This window comes from Rhinoderma darwinii, chromosome 10, assembly GCF_050947455.1.
Source record: "Rhinoderma darwinii isolate aRhiDar2 chromosome 10, aRhiDar2.hap1, whole genome shotgun sequence".
Lineage (NCBI taxonomy): Eukaryota > Metazoa > Chordata > Amphibia > Anura > Rhinodermatidae > Rhinoderma > Rhinoderma darwinii.
In genome coordinates, this window is record NC_134696.1 from 30,658,906 (window position 1) to 30,683,961 (window position 25,056).

General features: G+C 41.8%; 1 protein-coding gene across 4 annotated transcripts in view; it reads left to right on the plus strand.

Moving 5' to 3' along the window:
* The window catches only part of TNFRSF14 (TNF receptor superfamily member 14), a 39,300-nt gene extending 15,226 nt beyond the window's left edge, over window positions 1-24,074 (plus strand). For 2 of the 4 annotated variants that reach the window (XM_075839668.1, XM_075839665.1), the window contains 3 exons: window positions 8,407-8,497; window positions 10,009-10,169; window positions 18,029-18,372. In XM_075839668.1, coding sequence (XP_075695783.1) covers window positions 8,407-8,497; window positions 10,009-10,169; window positions 18,029-18,189 — 413 coding nt within the window. In that variant the 3' untranslated portion in view covers window positions 18,190-18,372. Of the gene's footprint in view, window positions 1-8,406; window positions 8,498-10,008; window positions 10,170-18,028; window positions 18,373-23,885 lie in introns of those variants that run through there. The other 2 variants (XM_075839667.1, XM_075839666.1) reach the window with 2 other exon arrangements.
* The last annotated feature ends 982 nt before the right edge of the window (window positions 24,075-25,056 follow it).

The following is a 25,056-nucleotide window of genomic DNA, read 5'->3' on the forward strand; positions in this document are numbered from 1 at the left end:
TTCTGAGCCCTGCAGCGTGCCCAAACAGCAGTTTGCGCCCACATATATGGCATCGCCATACCCGGGAGAACACGCTTAACGTTTTATGAGGTATTTGTCTTCAGTGGCACAAACTGGGCACAACATATTATGCACTAAACTGGCATATCAGTGGAAAATGGCAATATTCACACCATCCGCTGTGCATTAACCCCTTTGAGCACTATGACTTAATAGCACGTCATGGTGCGGGGGTTGATGTATGGAGCGGGCTGACGTGCTGAGCCCGCTCCATACGCTGCGGGTGTCGGCTGTGTATTACAGCTGACACCCGGGACTAACGGACAGGTACAGCGATCGCTCTGTTACAGGAGTCTGTAAAAATAACAATATACTGCAATACAGTAGTATTGCAGCATATTGTACCCGCGGATCCAATGATTGCTGGTACAAGTCCCCTAAGGGGACTAATAAAATGTGTAGAAGAATTAAAGTTATTAGTAGTGAGAGAGAAAAAAGTTTCAAGTTAAAAAAAAACAACCCTTTTCCCATTTTTCTTCTAAAGTAATGTAAAAAAATAAACAGAATTGATATCGCTACGTCCGTAAAAGGCGAAACTATTACAATATACCATTATTTAACTCGCACGGTGAACACCGTAAAAAACTTAAATAATTGAAACCGCCAAAATCGCTGTAGTTTTCATTTTTTACCGCACGGCGAAAGCTGTAAAAATGAAAACCCCAAAAAATAGAATCAGATTTTTTTCCTATATTACTATATTTTCCTAGTTTTTTTTCAGTTTCCCAATACTTTTTATGGCACTTTAAATGGTGTCAATAGAAACTACAATTTCTCCCGCAAGAAATAAGCTCTCACATCACTCTACTGACGGAAAAAGAAAAAAGTTATGGCTCTTGGAAGGCGGGGAGTGAAAAACGAAAATAAGAAAGCAAAAAATGGATCAGTCCTGAAAGGGTTTAATTCATTTCTAATGAAAAAAATGTATGACCCCATGTGGGGTATTTCCGTACCCGGGAGAATTTGCTTTACAAAAATTGGTTGTTTGTTTCTCCTTTATCTCTTGTGAAAATTAGAAAATTAAACATTTTAGTGGAAAAAAAATTGTGATATTAATTTTCTCCGCCTAATTCTAATAAATTCTGCAAAAGACCCGTGGAGTCTAAATGCTCACTATACCCCTAGAAAAATTAATTGAAGGGGTGTTTCCAAAATGGGGTAACTTGGGGGGTTTTCACTGTTTTGGTCTCTCCAGGGCGTTGCAAACGCGGCACCGAAAAACAATCCAGCAAAATCCGTTCTCCAAAATCCAAATGGCGCTACTTCCCTTCTGAGCGCTGCCATGGGTCCAATCAGCAGTTTATTACCACATATGGGGTATTGCCGTAATCAGGAGAAAATGCTTTACAAATGTTGTGGTTCTTTTTTTTTCTTTATTCCTTGTAAAAATTAAAAATTTCTATGCTTTTTCAGAAAAAAAGTTGATTTTCATTTTCACTGCCTAATTCCACTAAATTCTGCAAAAAAACTGTGTGGTCAAAATGCGAACTAAACCCCTAGATAAATTCCTTGAGAGGTGTAGTTTCCAAAATGCGGTCACTTTTGGGGGGTTTCCCCTGTTTTGGTCTCTCCAGGGCGTTGCAAACGCGACATGGCACCGAAAACCAATCCAGCAAAATCCGTGCTCCAAAATCCAAATGGCGCTCCTTCCCTTCTGAGCCCTGCTGTGGGTCCAATCAGCAGTTTATTACCACATATCGGATATTGCTGTAATCAGGAGACATTGCTTTACAAATGTTGGGGTGCATTTTCTTTATTATTTCTTGTAAATATTAAAAATGTCTATGGTTTTTTCAGAAAAAAAGTAGATTTTCATTTTTACAGACTAATTATAATAAATGAGGCGAAAAACCTGTGTGGTCAAAATGCTAACTGTACCCCTAGATAAATTCCTTGAGGGGTGTAGTTTCCAAAATGGGATACCTTTTGGGGTGTTTCCACTGTTTTGGCACCACAAGACCTCTTCAAACCTGACAAGGTGCCTAAAATATATTCTAAAAAAGAGGCCCAAAATCCACTGGGTGCTCCTTTGCTTCTGAGGCCGGTGCTTCAGTCCATTATCGCACTAATTCCACAAGTGGGATATTTCTAAAAACTGCAGAATCTGGGCAATAAATATTGAGTTGCGTTTCTCTGGTAATACCTTCTGTGTTACAAATTTTTTTTTATTAGAAATGAATTTCGGCAAAAAAAATAAAATTTGTAAATTTTACCTCTACTTTGCTTTAATTCCGGTGAAACGCCTAAAGGGTTAAAACACTTTGTGAATGCTGATTCGAATACCTTGAGGGGTGCAGTTTTCAAAATGGGGTGACTTAGGGATTTTCTAATATATAAGGCCCTCAAAGCCACCTCAGAACTGAACTTGTCCCTGAAAAAATGGCCTTTTGAAATTTTTTGGAAAATATGAGAAATTGCTGCTTAAGTTCTAAGCCTTGTAACGTCCTAGAAAAATAAAAGGATGTTCAAAAAACGATGCAAACATAAAGTAGACATAGGGGGGATGTTAACTAGTAACTATTTTGTGTGGTATAACTATCTGTTTTACAAGCAAATACATTTAAATTTAGAAAAATGCTGATATTTGCAAATTTTTTCTAAATTGTGGTGTTTTTCAGAAATAAATACCAAAATCATCGACCAAATTTTTTCACTAACATAAAGTACAACATGTCACGAGAAAACAATCTGAGAATCGCTTGGATAGGTAAAAGCATTCCAATGTTATTACCACATAAAGTAACACGTCAGATTTGAAAAAATCGGCTGTGTCCTGAAGGCCAAAACAGGCTGGGTCCTGAAGGGGTTAAACAAAAATGATGCATTGTTTACTGTTCACTATATACAAAGAAAGAATTGTACAACGTCTCGCTATTGGACACGGATACGCAGACACATGACACCTCGTGGCTATTGTGATTGGCTGCGAGGACTCCTTAAAGGGTAACTAAACTTTCCAAAAACTGCTGACCTGTTATAGTGATATGCCAGAAGTTTTGATCGGTTGGGGTCTGAGCCCTAAAACGAAGCAGCAGAAGAGCTCGGTGAGCAGCTTAGTTTCTGATTGGCTTTCTGAAAAAAGCCGATCAGAAAAGAGGCGCCTTAGTTCCCACCTGAGTGCTTTTGTCGCTTCATTTTGGGGGTCTCCGTGTTCGGACCCTCACTGATCAAAACTTTTGACATGTCAGAAGTTTTTTGAGCATTACACTTCTGTGCAGATTTACTGTGGTCTGTCCTTTTAAACTGTTGTATATTTTCGACAACGCTAATTACGTGAGGAATTCCTTTTGTATACCTATTCGTAGTGATTTTGCAGCGGAACAAATTTTTTGGGTTTCACAACTGTTGGTTTACATTTTTTATATAGAATGACTGAGAAAGTAAAGATGTAAACGGGTGCCAGGATACACTATTGCATTTCATTACATCACACAACTCATCACTGCATAGCCTGGGATATAGGCAACTGATACGGCAATGAAGAAATACTAATAAAGAAATACTAAATTGGCAACCTTTTTAATAGACTACATGGAAAGTCCCTGGTTCTGTCTCACTTTCATCTAAATGTATGCCTTTCACTTTTATTTTTCCCTTTAGTTGAATAGTAAAGCAAAAAATTGTGGCTGTACTTTTACAACTTTAACAACAATTTTGCCATTTACAGCCACTTATTCATCTGTTAGTTCCAGCATCTCTTGTGATCATGGGGGCAGCCATTTTTCTGAACTTCCAGCCAGTAATCCAGATAAAGAACTCTGCAGTCCAGCTCTCCCCAACCTGAAATTTCTGATGGCAGAGAACAATAGATTGCTTTCTTCTATAGTAAAAGCATATAATAATAAAGTTTAGATTCCTTAAAAATAAATATAACCCTTGGGGTCCTCTTACATGGCCCGACGTGGGCTATGTAAACAAGCGCCAATCAATGAGACAGCTTGTTTTCTCCTTTCACGAGGAGCTAGTATGAGGACGAGCGCTCCTTACTACGATCGCTCTTCCCCATACACTTCTATCATGTCGGCAGCACATCTCCCTGCTTACCCAGGGAGATGTGCTGCCGACAACGATAATATTTTCGGCTGTATAAACGTTACGATCAGCGTCTGATCATTGCCCTGTTTATACAGGGCAATGATTGGGAACGAGCGTTATGTGCTCGATAATTGGCCCGTGCAATATCGCCTTAACACACACACTTGTATAACAAATCCTTTTATGTACAATATATCATATTTTGAACATGCTTATGTATTGAAAGGCCTGGATTAAGGCCCTTTTAGATAGGCAGATGATGTACCAAATGATCATTCGTACGTATGCTCATTTCTGATCATTTCTTCATGTTAACATGACCGCGATCAGCCGACAAATTAGCATGTTTGTCAGCTGATCTTATCGTGATCGTGTAAACGGGTTGAACTGCTGACCGGATGCAAACTGTATGAGGCGAACGATCAATGCTCCATGTAAATGGGGTAAACGAGCGCCGATCGACATGTTGTTATCGTTGATCGGTGCTAATTATTGGGTAAGAAATATGCAGTGTAAAAAGGCGTTTAGTGTCTTTGTATAAGAAGCTGTGCTCTTACTGTAATCCTATAGACGGATAGCCCATGGCTTAGGAAACAAGGGTTCGCCTGAACTGCAAGACCCCTGTACGCTATGCATTAATAATATAATAAATAATAATAATCTTTATATAGCGCCAACATTACGCAGCACTTTATAATTTAGAGGGAACATGAAACGAACAATATCAGACATTACATGGTGACAAAGTTAATTTACAATTCAAACCAGAGGCGTGAGTACCCTGCTCGCAAGAGCTTACAATCTATGAGGAAATAAAGAAGACACAAAGTGTAACAGTGTTTGTTCTGTACAATAGTCCGGCCATTTTTATACACATGGGGCGGTACACATAAAGCTGCATGAGCCGGTCACCAGCGAGTATCCGTGTATGACGGACATGAAGAGAAGGAGTGTGAGGGAATCTTATTCTGATGACTAATCTAAAAGGGGGGCCATGGAAAGGAGTCCGATTAGGGAATGTTCTAGAACGAGCGCTTGTTACTCCGATCGCTTGTCCCCATACATGATCATGTAGGCAGCAGAGAGATGTGCTGCCGACAACGATAATATTTTAGGCAGCTAAAACTATACGATCAACAGATGAACGAGCATTTGCTCGTTCATCTGCTGATCGCTGCCCTGCTCACATATGGCAATTATCCGCAACAAGCGTTCTATGAATGAGTGTTTACCAGATAATTGGCCCATGTAAAAGGGCCTTAGAGGACCTTTACTGCTGTCAGGTCTTATAACTACATGACCAAATCTTATCTATGTATTATAATAAAATATTGACAGTCAAATAGTACTATAAACAATTTATCCTATAACCTCTAATTCAGATTTTTACTTAATGGAACAATATAAAACTAAAATAGATGAAAGTAGAAATGAACTCCTTAATGTTCCCAGATATCAACTGACGGGCTGGTTCCCGTTAGTTACTTCCAATTTCAATTATAGTATAATATTGAGGAAGTATTCATTATAAAACTTAGCTTTTATTAAGCTTGAATAAAACATGGAACATCACATGTTCTTTAGTGAAACATGTACTGACATACAAACATATAAGTATCAAAGAGGCAGCGGTATATATCACTAGGCTTGGTGGACAGTATTCCTATCTAGCATGCTTAGTCTTGTAGTACTACTGTGCACTATATCTGTCCTATCTATTATCAGGTCTGCATTCAGATCTGATAGACTATCTCAAAGCCGGATAACCTAATCTGCCTATATTAAATTCTGAGTGTAGTGGGCAACTCCACCACCTACGCGTTTCACCTCATTCTGTGTTCGTCATTGAGACGTCCGGAGTATATGTGATCTGACTCATTGGTGTTTGGCAGTGGCAGCGAACGCTTCATTTCTGCATCTTTTTGTGCATCAGTAAGACCATCCCCTTCCGGAGGTTCGGCCGTCCGATAGCCAATCACTGATTGGTTCACTTGCTTCATCACCCTTCGTGATTCCCATCATCTCATTGGGCCGATTTCTATTTCCGTCATCTATGGGATGTTTATGCATTCTTCCTATTTGTCTAGAGCTTTGTGCCGGTTCTGAGTATTCGTTCCCATGCAATATATTATCGCAGTTAGTTCAATCGTCAAATATGAGACAAATATCTAGGAGCTTCATTAATATCTCATATGTCCACGTGTGTTATCTCCTCAGTGAAACCTGTTGTAATAGACACCTCACGATTTTCGGTAGCACCGTTAATGGTGATATCTAGCTGTAATCTTGGCTCAATACATTCTGATGTAGATTAAGATAAATACAAGAAGACTCATTGTAGACGGGGATATAATATCATACTATAGATTCTCTTCGAATAGACATTAGTCATGAGGATACAAAAGATCTGAAAGACTTGTCGTGACAATACAGCTCTGAAATTTTTTTATTGGTCACAGCCCATAAGATCTTCTCTAGGTAATATTCTACCTTCACTAGTATTCTTTTACATTGCCATTGAGTAGCTCTACAGGAAACATGCAAAGTTTACATTATAATTGATGCCCTCTGGGGTGACTGATCTCATTTTATATATCCGAACCTCCAGAATGGGAGGGTCTAACTGATACACAAAAAGATGCTGAAATGAAGCGTTCATCGCCAAACACCAATGAGTCAGATCATATATACTCCTGACGTCTCACTGACGAACCCAGAATAGGGTGAAACGCGTAGGAGGTGGAGTTTCTCACTGCACTCAGAATTTAATATAAACTAGGAGAGAGTAAAAGAGACACTGCGCCACATAGTGCAAATAAAAGTGGGATAGAAGTGGAGCTACTAATATGATAAAAGTGCTCACCTTGGGTTGTAGACACTGGCAGGTGTCACAACGGGGAGAGATGTAAAAAAGCTGCTGCCGGGTCCGTAAAACACAACGAAACAAAGTTTGCTGTCGAGTATTAGTAAAAAGGAGAGCAGAAGAAAATGGACCAAAAGGCGCTGCTATTAGCGGCAAGGCTAGGTAGTTCAAAGCATTTAAATAATATTTATTAAAAGTAGACAGGCTACGCGTTTCAAAGCCGGACTGGCGTCTTCATCAGGTCTCAATAGCAATCTCCCTCTAGCAGGGCTGGGAGCGTTCACAAGGCTCACAGTTGCTATAGCAGTACACCGGCTACCGAGATCTCATCACGCGGGAGCCGGTGACTGGTCCCGAAGGTAAAGGGGCTGTAAAAACACCCTCAAATGCCAGTGGTCACATCTGACACCGGCATCTGAGGGGTTAAATGCTTGTCACTGGGTCCCTGCTGTGCAACACAGCAGAAACCCGGCATCTATTGCTCCCGATCTGCCTGTGAGCGGGCGCCATGTTTAAATACCCTTTCCCAATGTAGATTTACATATCTGCGGTCGTGAAAGGGTCAAAACAAAAATTTAGTGTTTGAGGAAATCAATATTCATAATTCTGTATTTGTTTAGTTACATTTCCCCTTATAAGACTGAGAAACTTTGAAATTACTGTTTTTCCATTCATTTTGCTAAGGCTGTGATTTGCTAGGAAACTACCATAAAGTGAACACCTTTTAGCCAAAGTAATATAAAGGAATTGCAATGTCATAAATCCCCTAATATGAGATTGAAATCGCTCTTCTTACAGACAGAACAGATGGCAATAATAAACTTGCAGGGAATTCAAACTCCATTCTGATTGAATTATGGAGTCCTCTTGTGATCGCCCCTCTGATTGTGATCGATTAGAGAGTCGATCACAGTGACTGTCAGTAATTTTCATTTACATCTTCGTCTTTGGTCATTTAGATTTGTAACTGTTGCCACCAAGCCACAATATTTCTCTTTATTTTCATTATAATACGGCTTCATGCAAACGTCAGAGAGCCTGTACAGCGGCGGCACACAGTCCTGTATGGGTCCCAACTATAGGACTCTGTGCGCTGCCATACAATATTCTATTGGGTGCCGAAAATACGGAGCAGAGAAATGCAATGCCTTTAGGGAGAATGAATATGTCATTCAATGAATCGGTTCACTTTTATTTTTTAAATAATATATTTGGGGGATTCATATGGAATCGGACAGAAAAGCACGTCATTTGGAACCGGAGGTATATTAAGGGCACATTAAAGCCCCCTTGACCTCTATGGGTGTTCTATTACAGCTCCATATAAAACAACACTACTTTGGCCATATGTTTGAGTTCTAAAAAAAATAATGTGTAGGTTTTCAGTGCAAAATGCAGATTAGCAGCTGAAGTCATTAATGATGTCAATTTCCCTTTGTTTGCAACAGGAACTCCACAAACAGACGCAGTGTGCGAGGAATGTCCACCGCGTCATTTCAGCAATGGAAGTAACTCCGATGAATGTTTGCCGTGGAAGAAGTATGTTGTTTCTTGTTATGGTCGAGAATAGCAAAGGGAAGCTTCTCAATGCAAACTGCTATCACGATGTGTAGCGATGAGCACTATGCGCCCTTTGTGCATGAAGGACATGCTCTCCTTAGTCCACTATTCTTTTTGTGCCCTACCGTGATTAAATCCTAATGAACATTCGTCTCTTACTTAAAGGTCAGCTCCACGCCATTAAAGGCGTTGTCCGGTTTCAGCAAATTATTGTCGTTTTTTGGATAATGAAAAGTTAAACAATTTTCCAATAAACTTTCTTTATTAATTCCTCACTGTTTTCAAGATCTCTGCTTGTTGTTATTCAGTAGGAGCATTCTTTGTTAGAAGAGACGGCTGTGATGCACATACTGTAACGAGAAGTACACCTGTGTGTCCATCACATGACCACGGACAGAATTTTATCCACGGGAAGTAAGCCATGAATATTCCTACTGAGTAACAAGCAGAGATCTTTAAAACCGTGAGGAATTATTACAAAAAGCATATTGTAAAATTGCATAACTCTTAATTTCTTCAAAAAAACAACAACATTTAAGGGGGTTGCCCGGTTTCTGTAAATTAGTATTTAGTAATTGCTTTCTGCCAATCTGCTTAATGTTCTGTTTATCTGAGCTTTTTGGCTGCGTTTCTTCTGGCTGATTTTGCACTGTAGTCGGCAGAGGATGGGGCGTTTCAGTCTTCATTTGAAGGGTAATCACATAACTTTAACCCCCTTACCGTCCTATGACGAAAATATGTTTCTCAGTACATTTTATGGTACTTTAAATGGTGCCAATAGAAACTACAACTTCTCCCGCAAAAAATAAGCCCTCACACCGCTCTATTGATGGAAAAATAACAACGTTATGGCTCTTGGAAGGCAGGGAGTGAAAAACTAAAACATAAAAATGAAAAAAGTTTGGGTCGTAAAGGGGTTAAAGAAGTTGTCTCATGAGGACAACTGATGTCCATACGCTGTAGTGCCCCCTGCTGGAGATGAATGCAGTGACTTGTTGCTATTGACCGTTTGATAGAATAGTTTATATGTATTTGGCCCGTACTGCCAGTCCATGCATTGCCTTCCTAATAGCACGCATCATGTTATATAGAAGACCATATTCTTATCACATGATTCCTTCTCCATTCTTATTACATGACTCGATCGTCCGATCATGCTGTATAATGTATGACTGACATTCTCCTTCATTAATGACACTGGGCAGATTTCTACACCAGCGGCTCTCACCATCTCCGCCTTCCTGGGCTCTTCTTTATTGTAAGCAGCTTTCTTATCTCATTCATATATACTGTATGATAGCTTTCCCAAATACATTGTGAGCTCCGTGGCTCGCCAACTCTGTGCTGCTCTGCTACTGTCCTGCTTTCTTCTGGTTTTACAGTCTGCATGTTGCGGAATCCGGCTTTGGCTCAAATCTTTTGAAAATTAAACAGTGATCTATGCCTACATTCTGTGTAAAATACTCATAGATTTTGTGTGTTTTCTGTAGGTGCTCTGAAATGGGTATGGTTTTATATAAAGAAGGAACGTCGATCACTGATTCAATATGTAAAGAGAAGAGGAGTCGTATTTTGATTGGAGTTGCATTTTTACCTCCTGTTGTAGTTGTAATACTTGCATTAAAAACAATTAATTCTTCTTTAAAGGAGGGTAAGTAAAATATCTCAACTTACATAGTTATATATAGTTTGTACTGTTGAAAAAAGACACATGTTCAACCAAGGGATGGGAAAGGGGAAGTACAAAATTTCTACACATAGGAGCTAATATTTTTTTGTTCTAGGAAATTATCTAAGCCTTTTTTAACCCCTTAATGACCAGCCTATTTTAAACCTTAATGACCAAGCCATTTTTTACGTTTTTCCATAGTCGCATTCAAAGAGCTATAACCTTTTCATTTTTGCGTCGACATAGCTGTATAAGGTCTTGTTTTTTGCGGGACAAGTTGTAATTTTTAATAGCACCATTTTGGGGTACATAGAATTTATTGATTTAACTTTTATTAACTTTTTTTGGGGGGGAATAGAAAAATAACAGCAATTTTGCCACACTTTTTTGCGTCTTAAATTTACGCCGTTTACCGTGTGGTATAAATAACACAATAACTTTATTCAGTGGGTTGTTGCGATTGCAACGATACCAAGTTTGTATAGTTGTTGTATGTTTTACTACTTTTACACAGTGAAAACTTTTTTTTTTTTTTTTCAAAATTATTTGTTTTTGTGTCTACATATTTGAAGAGCCGTAACGTTTTTATTTTTTCGCCGATGCAATTGTAGGACGGCTTTTTCTTGCGGGACGACTTGACGTTTTTAATCGGTACCATTTTGGAGTAGATGCGACTTTTTTATCACTTTTTATTACATTTTTTTTTAAGGCTGGATTCAAACAAAACAGCCGATTTTGCATGGTTTTTTTTATTTTATTTTTTACGACGTTCACCGTGCAGGTTAAATGATGTAATAAGTTTATAGTCGGGGTCGTTACGGACGCGGTGATACCAAATATGTGTAACTTTTTTACTTTATTTTGTTTGTTAATAATAAAGCATTTTGTAAGGGGGAAAAGTGGGGTTTTAATGTTTGTTGTTTTTTTTCACTTTTTTACTAGTCCCACTAGGGGACTTCACTATGCGATGGTCCGATCGCATTTATAATACACTGCAATACTTCTGTATTGCAGTGTATTATGCCAAAGGCATGATCTAGCAGGCATTCACTACAGGCAGACCTGGGGGCCTTTATTCGGCCCCAGGCTGCCATCGGAGACACAGACACTCGGCGATCTTATCAACGGGTGTCGGTGGGATGAGAGGGAGCTCCCTCCCTCTCTCCAAAACAACTCAAATGCGGCGCACGCTATTGAGCACCGCATCTGAGGGGTTAAACGGGTGAGATCGATACTAATATTGATCTCTCCCGGCAGAGCAGGGACGCCCCCAGCCCTCAGCTACCTCTGGCAGCTGAGAGCAGGGAGATTTGACAGCTCCCTGCTCTGTTTACTTATTCCGATGCAGCGACGTAAAAAGTCTATGGCATCAGAATAAGGCCCGTTAGTGACCGACGTAAAAACACTATGGGCCGGTCACTAACTAAAGCCATCTCCTGTCCCTGCTGTGACGGCTCCTGCGGTGACTATTCCATAGATTCACTGTTCTCACAGTAAAGAAGATTTGTCGCCTCTGCAGGTTGACCTTTCTTTTTCCAGACGGAGGGAGTGCCTCCTTTTTTTATGAGATGGTTTTACATGGAACAGGATTTCACCATATTTTTTGTATGTGCCATTCATATATTTATATAAGTTAATCATGTCCCCCCTTAGTCGTCTTTTTTCAAGGCTAAATAGGTTTAATTCTTTTAATGTTTCCTCATAACTTAGATTCTCCATGCCCCTTATTAGCTTCGTTGCTCTTCTTTGTATATTTCATCCTTTCTATGAACTGGAGCCCAGAACTGAACTGCATATTCTAGATGAGGCCTCACTAATGCTTTGTAAAGTGGTAATATTACATCTCTGTCCCGCGAGTCCATGCCTCTTTTAATACACAACAATATCCTGCTGGCCTTTGAAGCGGCTGATTGACATTGCATGATGTTATTTAGATTATGATTTACAAGTACACCCAGATCCTTCTCAACAAGTGACTCCCCCAGTGTAGCTCCCACTAGGACATATGATGCATGCAGGTTGTTGGTATCCAGATGCATAACTTTACATTTATCTACATTAAACCTCATTTGCCAAGTGGACACCCAAACACTTAGTGCATCCAAATCCGCTTGCAATTCACGAACATCTTCCATAGACTGAACTATATTACATAGCTTGGTGTCATCTGCAAAAATAGAAATAGTGCTATTAATCCCATCCTCTATATCAGGGGTCTCAAACTCGGCCGGTTAAGTGGGCCGCATATAGAAAAAATGTGAAGTGGTCGGGCCGCATTACTTTCAAATTTGATACAATACAAAATTATTGTTAATCAATTAGTTATTTGAACTACTATAACACTATATTACTATAATAATACCGCTAGGTTTAAAATTTGAGAGATTTCTCCACGTGCTTATTTCAACAATCCAGCTTTCCAGTTTAAGTGTCGCTAAATGCAGTCCGGCGGCTCAGTTAGCACACATGTCAAGATTGGGCAGCCCCTTTTTAGATAGTGGCACAGTTCCCTCGGTGGATGCTGCCACAGCAGTGCCCCGTGTAGATGCTGCCACAGCAGTGCCCCGTGTAGATGCTGCCACAGCAGTGCCCCGTGTAGATGCTGCCACAGCAGTGCCCCCTGTAGATGCTGCCACAGCAGTGCCCCCTGTAGATACTGCCACAGCAGTGCCCCCTGTAGATGCTGCCACAGCAGTGTCCCCTGTAGATGCTGCCACAGCAGTGCCCCCTGTAGATGCTGCCACAGCAGTGCCCCCTGTAGATGCCGCCACAGCAGTGCCCCCTGTAGATGCCGCCACAGCAGTGCCCCCTGTAGATGCCGCCACAGCAGTGCCCCCTGTAGACTGGGACTCCAGCTGTGCTCCTGACATCACTGGGACTCCTGCTCTGGGGACATCATTGTCGATGTATGGGCAGTGATGTCAGGGAATTCCACAGAGTCCTGGAGCAGAGCATGTACTAGCGCTCTGCCCGGGACTCCTCTCTGGGGAAGACCCTGACACACTGTCCATATATGGGCAGCGATGTCAGGGAATTCCACAGCGTCCTGGAGCAGATCGTAGCGCTCTGCCCGGGACTCCGCTCTGGGGAAGACCCTGACACACTGTCCATATATGGGCAGCGATGTCAGGGAATTTCGCAGGGTCCCGGAGCACAGCCGATACTAGCGCTCTGCCCGGGACTCCGCTCTGGGGAAGACCCTGACACACTGTCCATATACAGTGAAGGAAATAAGTATTTGATCCCTTGCTGATTTTGTAAGTTTGCCCACTGTCAAAGACATGAACAGTCTAGAATTTTTAGGCTAGGTTAATTTTACCAGTGAGAGAAAGATTATATTTAAAAAAAAACAGAAAATGACAGTCAAAATGTATATATATTTATTTGCATTGTGCACAGAGAAATAAGTATTTGATCCCCTACCAACCATTAAGAGTTCAGCCTCCTCCAGACCAGTTACACGCTCCAAATCAACTTGGTGCCTGCATTAAAGACAGCTGTATTAAATGGTCACCTGTATAAAAGACTCCTGTCCACAGACTCAATTAATCAGTCTGACTCTAACCTCTACAACATGGGCAAGACCAAAGAGCTTTCTAAGGATGTCAGGGACAAGATCATAGACCTGCACAAGGCTGGAATGGGCTACAAAACCATAAGTAAGACGCTGGGTGAGAAGGAGACAACTGTTGGTGCAATAGTAAGAAAATGGAAGACATACAAAATGACTGTCAATCGACATCGATCTGGGGCTCCATGCAAAATCTCACCTCGTGGGGTATCCTTGATCCTGAGGAAGGTGAGAGCTCAGCCGAAAACTACACGGGGGGAACTTGTTAATGATCTCAAGGCAGCTGGGACCACAGTCCCCAAGAAAACCATTGGTAACACGTTACGCCGTAATGGATTAAAATCCTGCAAAGCCCGCAAGGTCCCCCTGCTCAAGAAGGCACATGTACAGGCCCGTCTGAAGTTTGCAAATGAACATCTGGATGATTCTGAGAGTGATTGGGAGAAGGTGCTGTGGTCAGATGAGACTAAAATTTAGCTCTTTAGCATTAACTCAACTCGCCGTGTTTGGAGGAAGAGAAATGCTGCCTATGACCCAAAGAACACCATCCCCACTGTCAAGCATGGAGGTGGAAACATTATGTTTTGGGGGTGTTTCTCTGCTATGGGCACAGGACTACTTCACCGCATCAATGGGAGAATGGATGGAGCCATGTACCGTCAAATCCTGAGTGACAACCTCCTTCCCTCCACCAGGACATTAAAAATGGCTCGTGGCTGGGTCTTCCAGCATGACAATGACCCAAAACATACAGCCAAGGCAACAAAGGAGTGGCTCAAAAAGAAGCACATTAAGGTCATGGAGTGGCCTAGCCAGTCTCCAGACCTTAATCTCATCGAAAACTTATGGAGGGAGCTGAAGATCCGAGTTGCCAAGCGACAGCCTCGAAATCTTAATGATTTACAGATGATCTGCAAAGAGGAGTGGGCCAAAATTCTATCTAACATGTGTGCAAACCTCATCGTCAACTACAAAAAACTTCTTAATGCTGTGCTTGCCAACAAGGGTTTTGCCACCAAGTATTAAGTCTTGTTTGCCAAAGGGATCAAATACTTATTTCTCTGTGCACAATGCAAATAAATATATATAATTTTGACAATGTGATTTTCTTTCTTTTTTTTAAATATAATCTATCTCTCACTGGTAAAATTAACCTAGCCTAAAAATTCTAGACTGTTCATGTCTTTGACAGTGGGCAAACTTACAAAATCAGCAAGGGATCAAATACTTATTTCCTTGACTGTATGGGCAGCGTTGTCAGGGAATTCCACAGAGACCTGGAGCAGAGCCGATACTAGCGCTCTGCCCGGGACTCCGCTCTGGGGAAGACCCTGACACACTGTGGAATTCCCTGACATCGCTGCCCATATATGGACAGTGTGTCAGGGTCTTCCCCAGAGCGGAGTCCCGGGCAGAGCGCTAGTATCGGCTCTGCTCCAGGACTCTGTGGAATTCCCTGACATCGCTGCCCATATATGGACAGAGTCCTGGAGCAGAGCCTGTACTAGCGCTTTGCCCGGGACTCGGCTCTGGGGAAGACCCTGACACACTGTCCATATATGGGCAGCGATGTCAGGGAATTTCGCAGCGTCCCGGAGCAGAGCCGATACTAGCGCTCTGCCTGGGACTCCGCTCTGGGGAAGACCCTGACAAACTGTCCATATGTTGCCCCCTGTAGATGCTGCCACAGCAGTGCCCCCTGTAGACTGGGACTCCAGCTGTGCTCCTGACATCACTGGGACTCCTGCTCTGGGGAAGCCCCTGACATCATTGTCGATGTATGGGCAGTGATGTCAGAGAATTCCACAGAGTCCCGGAGCAGAGCCTGTACTAGCGCTCTGCCCGGGACTCCGGCTCTGGGCAAGCCCCAGACATCGCTGTTCATATGTGGACAGCGATGTCAGGGAATTCCAGAGTCTCGGAGCATAGCCGATACTAGCGGCTCTGTGTCCCGTGGGCCGCAGATGACAGCCCCATGGGCCGCATGCGTCCCGCGGGCCGCGTGCTTGAGACCCCTGCTCTATATCATTAATAAATAAGTTGAATAATAGTGGTCCCAGCACTGAACCCTGGGGTACACCACTTAGAACCGGGGACCATTCAGAGTATGAATCATTGACCACAGCTCTCTGGATACGGTCCTTGAGCCAATTCCCAATCCAATTACAAACTACTGTATACTTTCTAAACCTATAGTCCTTAATTTACCCATTAGATGTCTATGAGGGACAGAGTCAAATGCCTTTGCAAAGTCCAAAAACACTATATCCACAGCGGCCCCTCTGTCTGGGCTTCTGCTCACCTCTTCATAAAAACAAATCAGGTTGATTTGACAACTTCTGTCCTTAGTAAAACTGTGCTGGCTGTCACTTATAATACTATTTATTGTCACATAATCCTGTATATAGTCCCTCAATAGCCACTCAAACATTTTCCCCACGATGGATGTTAAGCTTACTGGTCTATAATTACCCGGGGAAGACCTTGAGCACTTTTTGAAAAATCGGCACCACATTTGCCCTGCACCAGTCCCTTGGCACTATACCAGTCACTAGAGAATCTCTGAATATTATGAAGAGGGGGACAGAAATAACTAAACTTAAGCTCTTCAAGAACTTGAAGGGCACATTAAGGCAAGGTTCACACATGACTGATATGTCGTGTGGACTCTGCAACAACATACAGTATAATGCATTAGAATGGGATTAGAAAGCACCATTCACCCACAACGGAAAAAAGCCAAGCGCATTTGGGAGAATTCTGCTGATAATAAAATCTGTAGCATTTTCTATTCTGCTGTGGATGTTATCGAGTCTGTGAAATGTGCGTGTGAATATATGTGGAGTAACTGAGGACTTGTGTGATCCCAGCCTCATACTATAGATGTTAGACTTTACCTCAATTTCTTAATCCATAGCCGGTTGGGTAAGTGGACAAGAAATACCAGCAAATTCACTCATATACTGTAATAGCAGGAGCTGCTCCGCTTAGTAATGAGTGGAATTCACAATGCCAATTTATAAAGTATAGTGATATGTGGGGAATAATTTTTTAGCGTGATTGTAACCTAATATATGTTAGTTGCTATTTTGGGGTTATCCGAGCAATTCGAATTTCAGTTTCCTTCATTTTACATAGTAAGGTTTTGCTCACGCTAAAAGTCTGTTGTTTTTTTTTTTTTACACAGCTGTGAAATGTTTCTATGGTCTTTTTACACTGTGCCTATGATATGAGAACGCTCTAGATCTGCCCTTGTTTGCTACTTTCACAAGAAGCAATGATCGGTAATGTATAGGAATGAACGATAGTTACTACGACCGATCTCCCCCATACAGTTCCATAATATCGGCAGCACATCTACCTATTTACACAAGGAGATGTTCTACTTAGTAGCAACCAATTTATTGGCCGTATAAACTAGCAGATCAGCCGATAATCGAGCATTTGCTCATTTACACAGGGCAAAGATCATGAACGAGCGTTAATGGCCCATGTAAAAGGCCCGATCATTGGCCCGTGTAAAAGGGCCTTAATCTGTTGCAGTATGTATTCTTAATATATGTCTCAACTTCTTACTCAACAATAGTGTGAATGAGTTGTTGGTTTTTTTTGGCTCATTAGCACCATAAAGGGGTTTTCCGTGGCTTTCCTATTGACGGCCTATCTTTAGGATAGGCCGTCAATATTTAACTTGTCAGGGTCCGATTCCTGGCACCCCCACTGATCAACACCGTACAAATGGTTGTAGTTGCGTCTGGTACTGCAGATCAGTCCCATTCAGGGGCCAGACACCGCCACAACCGTATGCTGTTTGACTGAAAGGAATACAAATGAAACCCAAAGGCCAGATAATAAAGAAGAAAAAAAATATTTTACTCTTGTTTATTCTAGCAGCTTTTTTTTTTTTTTGTTCTTTTCCTCAGTGCATACGGACAGGGGGTGTCACAATGGTCCTATTAGGGCATATAGAAATCCTACGTTGCTTTCACTCCGCGGGATTTATTATGTGGTCGCCCATTGACTTAAGTGGGTGCCATGTAATACTATATTACTCTTGCAGTGGGGAGCCGGCAGCAGGACACCCACCCTGGCCTCCTAGCAATCGTTTCACTGTTGAGGGAGATGCAAATCAAATTTTATGTTTATTTTGATTTTTATTTTATACTTTTTTATTTTGAAACATATTTAGCAAATGCTTAAATTTGTATTTTACCATTGTTTTTATGCATCGATGGTCCCAGTAAACTTAGGTTTTGTTCGATCTGTTAAGAGCCTCCGTCACAGATCCGGTCAAAAATACCAGGCAAGGAAGCACAGCATCAGCAAACAATTTACACCATGGATGAAACCCGATGGAACCCATTAAAGTCAAAGGGTTCTGCCGGGCGCCGATGCCGTCAGTCATGCAACGGATCTGGGGAACACAGATGAGAAGCCTTATATTTATTTGATCTAAGTTCTGTCTGTAATATACATAACAAATATGTCCTTTGTTTTTATTTAGAGGAAAATACAGATGTCTATAATTGCAAATTTTCAGAACAAGAAGTAGGAACATAAGGAAGAGAATGCAACAGCGGAAATATTCAAATGTAAATAAACTGACTTTTTTTTTGTATCAAGTTTTCTTGTGTTTTTTTTTTTTTTTTTAGTTTTAAATTTTCTAAGTCCCTCTCTATATTAAAATAAACCCTGTTTCTAGAGAACAAGGAGCCCCACGTGCTCGGCCCAGTCGGGCAGGAAAGATAAGAAGCTCCTATATTTACAGTTATAGGAGAGCCCTGCCATATTGGAAAAAATTCTGAGTACCCTGGGCAGACTGGATAGGGGCATCACAGAGCTAAAGGTGCAAATGGGTAGAATCGGTTCAGATGTTACGTTGATTAAATAAAGACAACCTGTCCAAAATGGGGGATGGGGTATGTATCCTTTGCCGAGGATAGGATTTCTGGACTAGGGGATATGATTGAAAAACTAAAGAAAGAAATCGCTAAGCTGACACCGTCTAATGACCAGATCATAAATAAATTAATTGATCCCGAAGATCGCTCAAGGAGAGGGAACATATTCTGTGTGGGTTTCCCTGAGAAAGTGGAGGGCATTAATTGTGTCGAATTTATTAAAGGATGGCTGTTGAAGAGGTTTGGGGAGGATTCTCTGTCCTCCACCAGGTGGAGAGGGCTCACCATGTGGCACTTTGACCTAGCTCTCCGAGAGCACCTCCCAGACACATTCTTATTAAATTATTGAATCAACAATCAGCTGGGGGCTACCACCATGATGAGTGGCCAAACACAGGCCCCCACCAAACCACCGATCCCCTAGACACAATATGCTAGTACACAAATGACCACATAGTCTAAAAGTATAAGTATATATGGATAAACAAAATGTTGCATCAATACAACAGATGTGTGTGTGTAGCAATGTTACCAGTCTGGGAAAAAGGGGACAGAATGCCCACGCGTATCGCCACAATGTGGCTTTTTCCAGTGTCTAGGGAATCGGTGGTTTGGTGGGGCCTGTGTTTGGCCACTTATCATGGTGGTAGCCCCCAGGATTTTTGTGTAGGGCATGTTTATGCTATTTTAAATGTTTTTAGACTTTGAACATGTGGTTCAATTTGTTTAAAAAAAAATGATTTCTTTAATTCACGACCGTATCTTCATTATGCCAATATACATACCCAATTGTCGTCGCTGATTGTTGATTGAAGTTTTCTAGGGTATGTGGCAATACTTGTGCAGTGCCCGCCGGAGGTGGTCGTCTTATTAAATTATTGAGCGAGCTGGATAGGAATAGTCTGTTGCATAAAGCAAGATCCACCACAGAGCTGGTGTACAGTGGCTCTACGACATCTCTTTACCCAGACTTCTCATATGCCACGGTGAAGAAGAGGGTGAGATTTGGAGAGGTTAAATCCAGACTGCGGAAAAAGGGCAGGCAGTTTTTCTGCTTCTCCCAGCCAAATCGCATGTGGTATTTGAGGGACAGTCTTTGTTCTTTACTGCAACAGAAGAAGCGGTGCAATGTGCCAGACAAGACAAATATTTGATCTGTCTGAAAAAAATGATTGCTCTTGTCATTGTCAAATCATTGCTCTTCTGGGAGGGACCTAGGGGCGCTACTAGGAGGTTTGGACAGCTACGTTAGCAAGGCATTTATAGAACCGTTCTTATGTCTACTATCTGATTTTTTTTTACATTTGGGGCCTTGGTCATTTCTTCTAGTTGTAACTGCTACATTGGTTTAACTCTAGGTTTGGTGTACAATGTTGGGGACACTGCTTACTGGGTGTAGGCATGGATGATAATTATTTTTTTTTTTAGCATTATTAAAATCATTGGCGTGGTTGCTCTGTAGGCGTGTGTGGGGTGCTTGGCAATGTAAGGTTAATGGAGCTTGTTGGGATGGTTCCTGAGGAGCTATATAGAGTGGGGGGGGGGGGGGGGGATACAGCACAAGGCAGGGGTCTGCCTTTTTTCTTTTTTTCTCTTCTGACCCTTGTAGATGAGAATGAGGGTACCTCTCGTGGAATGTTAGAGGGATGGGTCACAATTTAAAAAGACAAAAGTCCACAACTTGCTTAAAAATTACTTACTATCAATTGTCTTCCAGAAATTCACTTTACTTTGAAGTTGTCTAAAAAATTATATAGGGCCTCGATGGGTCATGCATTCCATTATGTATTTTCTTCCAATTATATTCCTATATAGTTTCAATATTGATTTTATAAAAAGCTTAATATACAGGTTAAATATTTTATGTGTGATAAGGAAGGTACCTTTTGGGCATTGGATGGGTTCTTTGAAGGGCTTCGGCTGGTCGTTCTCTCTGTTTTTATCCCTCCTCCCTTTTCTGTGAAGGCTATAAAAAAGATCTTACCATTTCTGGCAGATGGGGGGATAAGCAGTTTCTGGTCACTGGTGACTTCAGTGGGGTTCCCTACGAGAATCTAGATAAGCTTTGGGAAAAATGAGTGGGGGCCTGGTGGCACTTGATGTTGCCAAGGCCTTCAATACAGTGGAATGGGAATTCCTCCAGGGGTGGGGTGTTCGGTAGGGGGCGTCCCTTTTCATTGTCACTTTTTTGGCCATTCTAGTAGGGGCCTAGGCAATAAAGTCAGAACATGCCCCATCATTGGGGGACTAACATTTAGGGAATCAGAGGACAGAATTTCATTATACACCTGCTCCTATTCCGTAGGTGCCTATCGGTTGTGGCACCTGCTGTCGGCGTGTATGAGGAATTCAGCTCTTATTTAGGGCTGCAAATAAATTAGGTAAAGTCAGTAATATTGCCTATTGACCCAGGTATAACCTCGGAGCAAATTGCTGGACTTCAAATTGTAAGGAGCTTTTATTATTTGGGGATTATGGTCTCCAATGGATTGAACAAAATATCCACTTCTTAATCTGGTTCCCTTTTTCCAAAAGTTGAGATAAAAAAATTAAAGTTTGAACACGCCTGCCATTATGAGTGGCCTCACGTATAGCATTAGTTAAGATGGTTGTTCTGCCCGCTGCCTTGAATTTTCTTGCTAACTGCCCGACGTGGCTCCCTTGAGTTTATATGATGGGGCAAACGTGTACATCAAATACTCTAAAATGTGCCTGCCCCCGGAGGCTGGGGGTTTACCACTGCCTGATTTCTTTATGTATTTTTTGGCCTCCCAATTACAGCAGCTTATTGAATGGGATTACATTGCAGAAAATAAAACGATGTCAAGATTGGATTGCTGTAGTGGTTCTTCCTCTGTGGTGCATACTTGGGGAATTGGGAGTATTTCTAGTTCCAGGGTACTCCAGCCTGAAAGTTTTTGCCCTGTGCGATTTAAGTATGGCGCAGGACAACACCTATGGTGAATGTTCATTTCTTTTTGAACTGCACACCGCTCTGGAATAACTTTTTTTATACCACAATTCACCTCAAAAGTCTTTTCAATTATTGAAGAATGAATTCGGGATTACGTCACAATGGTGGTTAAGATATCCACACGATATAATGGAGGAAAATAAATTCATGAGTTCAACATATTATATTTCCAAGCTTGTATTGAATAAAAGGCTTTGGAAAGGGGCTATTTCTAACCTATATAGATAACATATATACATTTATAATGCCGCTGGTAAAGAAACAGGTATTTTTTCCTAAACAAGTATATTGGGAAAGAGACCAGGGGAGCAATACACCAGGTCACTGGATGAAAATATATAAAAATGTTGTGGGGATTACCCTTAACTTTTCCCCTATTTTTTCAAAACTATTTCTAAACCACAGGCTACACTAGACTCCTAAAAGTCTTTACAGAATGGGTATCCGTGGTTCATCTTCTTGCCCAATATATGGTGGTATGAATGCTGATCTAATTCATCTCACATGGAGATGCCTCAAACTGCATTTGTATTGGACCACTGTCATTCAGTACCAAAAAAAAATGTTTGAATTGGATTTTGAAAAAGGTTTCACTTATTTTGCTGGGAGGTTGTTTGCCTCTTGGGCATGAAAAGTACAGGGCGGAGGAAGCTCCTATTTACAGCTGTTGTTTTTGGCATGATTGGAGATCTTAAAGAAATGGATGGCAGCTAAGGACCCGTTCTTTATGTTGGAATTAACAGGTTTATAGGGTTCTACTGTTTGAGTGGGCACACTATACATCTGGTGGTCTTAATGCTTTCTTTTTATATGGAAATAGGAACCCTGGTTGGCACAACTGGAGGAAAGGGAGAGGAAGTACGTTGTTAATATTTAGGTCCCCCCCCCCCCCTTCCTTTCCTGTGGTGTTAGGGCTATATGTTCTGTTTTTTATTTTTGCTATTAGTGTAATGAAAATGATATTTAAAAAAAAAAAAAAAAGTCAAAGGGTTCCGTCGGGCGACGATGGTGTCCGTCTTGCAACAAATCAGGTATTTTTGTTGCTCTGCTCCTATGACTGAGCATAGCAACGGGAACACAAATGTGAACGAAGCCTTATGTTTATTAGATCTAAGTTCTATCTGTAAGGGCAGATTCACACGAACGTTGCGTTTTTGCGCGCGCAAACAACGCGGCGTTTTGCGAGCGCAAAAACCATTTGACAGCTGCGTGTGTCATGCGTGTCTGATGCGCGGCTGCGTGATTTTCGCGCAGCCGGCATCATAGAGATGAGGCTTGTCAACGCGCGTCACTGTCCAAGGTGCTGAAAGAGCTAAATCTTTCAGCACCCTCGACAGTGAATGCCGAACACAACAGCGAAAAACCTGTAAAAAAAAAAAGATAAAGTTCCTACTTACCGAGAACTTCCCGGCCGTTGCCTTGGTGACGCGTCCTTGGTGACGCGCCTCTCTTGACATCGGGCCCCACCTCCCTGGATGACGCGGCAGTCCAAGTGACCGCTGCAGCCTGTGATTGGCTGCAGCCTGTGCTTGGCCTGTGATTGGCTGCAGCCTGTGATTGGCTGCAGCCTGTGCTTGGCCTGTGATTGGCTGGAGCTGTCACTTGAACTGAAGTGTCATCCCAGGAGGTCGGACTGCAGGAAGGAGACAGGAGTAATCGGTAAGTTAGAACTTCGTTTTTTTTTACAGGTTCATGTATTTTGGGATCGCAAGTCACTGTCCATGGTGCTGAAACAGTTTAACTCTTTCAGCACCATGCACAGTGAATGTCTCCCGACGTCGCGGACCGGAAATTTTTTTGCCGGGTTCGGCCAAAACGAGTTTGGCCGAACCTGGTGAAGTTAGCTTCGGTTGTCGGGGTTCGCTCCTCGCAAAGACACTCCGTTTGGATGCTTGGAAACAGAAAAGCACGTGGTGCTTTTCTGTTTCCATTCATCCTTTTGACAGCTCGTGCGCTGTTTCAGTCTGTTCGCACGGAAGTGCTTCCGTGCGACCTGCCTGGTTTTCACGCACCCATTGACTTCAATGGGTGCGTGATGCGTGAAATACGCAGAGTTATTGAACCTGTCGCGTATTTTGCGCAGCGAACAAACGCTGCGCAAAACACACGGACTGTGTGTACTGCCCCATAGACTTCTATAGGGCATTGCGTGCCGCGCGAAAACCACGCGGCCTACACGCTGCCAAATCACGTTCGTGTGAATCCCCCCTAATACACATAACAAATATATATGTCCTTTTGTTTTTATTTAGGGAGAAATAAATAAGGATTTTCTGTAATCCCGTTATCAAAAGCCGAAAGAACAAAAGGCAAAAGTGAAAATGTTCAACTGTAAATAGTGACTTTTTGTATCAAGTTAATTTTTTTTACTGTCATGTTTTTTTTTTGTTTTTTTTAAATTTTCTAGGACAATCTCTATATTAAAGTGTAGCTCTACCCTACTGTTTGGGCTGCGCCCTATTTGTCATGTTCCTTTATTATGAGGACACAATTTTTCTGTATGTTTTTGTAACTGTTTGTATTAAAACCAATAAAAAACTTTGAATTGGAAAAAAAAAAGTGTAGCTAAACGTTTGACAAACTTCTGACGGTTCATAGTGACATGTCAGAAGTTTGTATTGGTGGGGGTCCAAGCACTGAGACCCCCACCAATCGCTAGAACGAATCTGCTAAAGCACTCGTGGTGTGAGCGCTCAGCCGCTTCGTGTCTGTTCTGCTTTTTTCGGAAATAAATGTATCGGTGTGCAGACTCAATAGAAAGTCTATGAGCCCGTACTCCGATACATTTATTTCTGGAAAAAGCCAAACCGACACGAAGCGGCTGAGACACTGGCCACTGAGCCCTCACAATAGTCTGTCGCTTATTATTTTTTGGGCTTAATTTTTACGTCTTCATCGTGCGGCAAAAACGTCATGTTCACTTTATTCTGCGGGTCAATATGATTATGGGGGTACCAAATATATATATTTCTTTATGTTTTACCACTTTGGCAAAGCAAAAACTATTTGTAAAAAAATACAATTTGTGTCGCCACATTCCGAGAGTTAGAACTTTTTTTTTTATATTTCCAGCAATTGAGAATTGTGAGCGCTTATTTTCTGCCCTAGACAGCCATTTCAATCATCGGCACCCACGATCACCTCGAGGGAGCGGTCGGAGGTTTAAACGGGCAGAATTAAAGTGACAAGCTGTAAAGGGGTTTTCCCATAATTATTATTTATCACATATCCACAGGCAGTCCCATAAAATTTAATGGAGTGGTTGTCAAGCATACATAGTTACGTAGTTGATAAGGTTGAAAAAAAGATGCAGGTCCATCAAGTCCAACCTATTATCCTACCATGTTAATCCAGAGGAAGGCAAAATCCCCATGAGGTTGATGCCAAATGCCTCATTATGCCCTAGCAGGCATAACTAGTGGC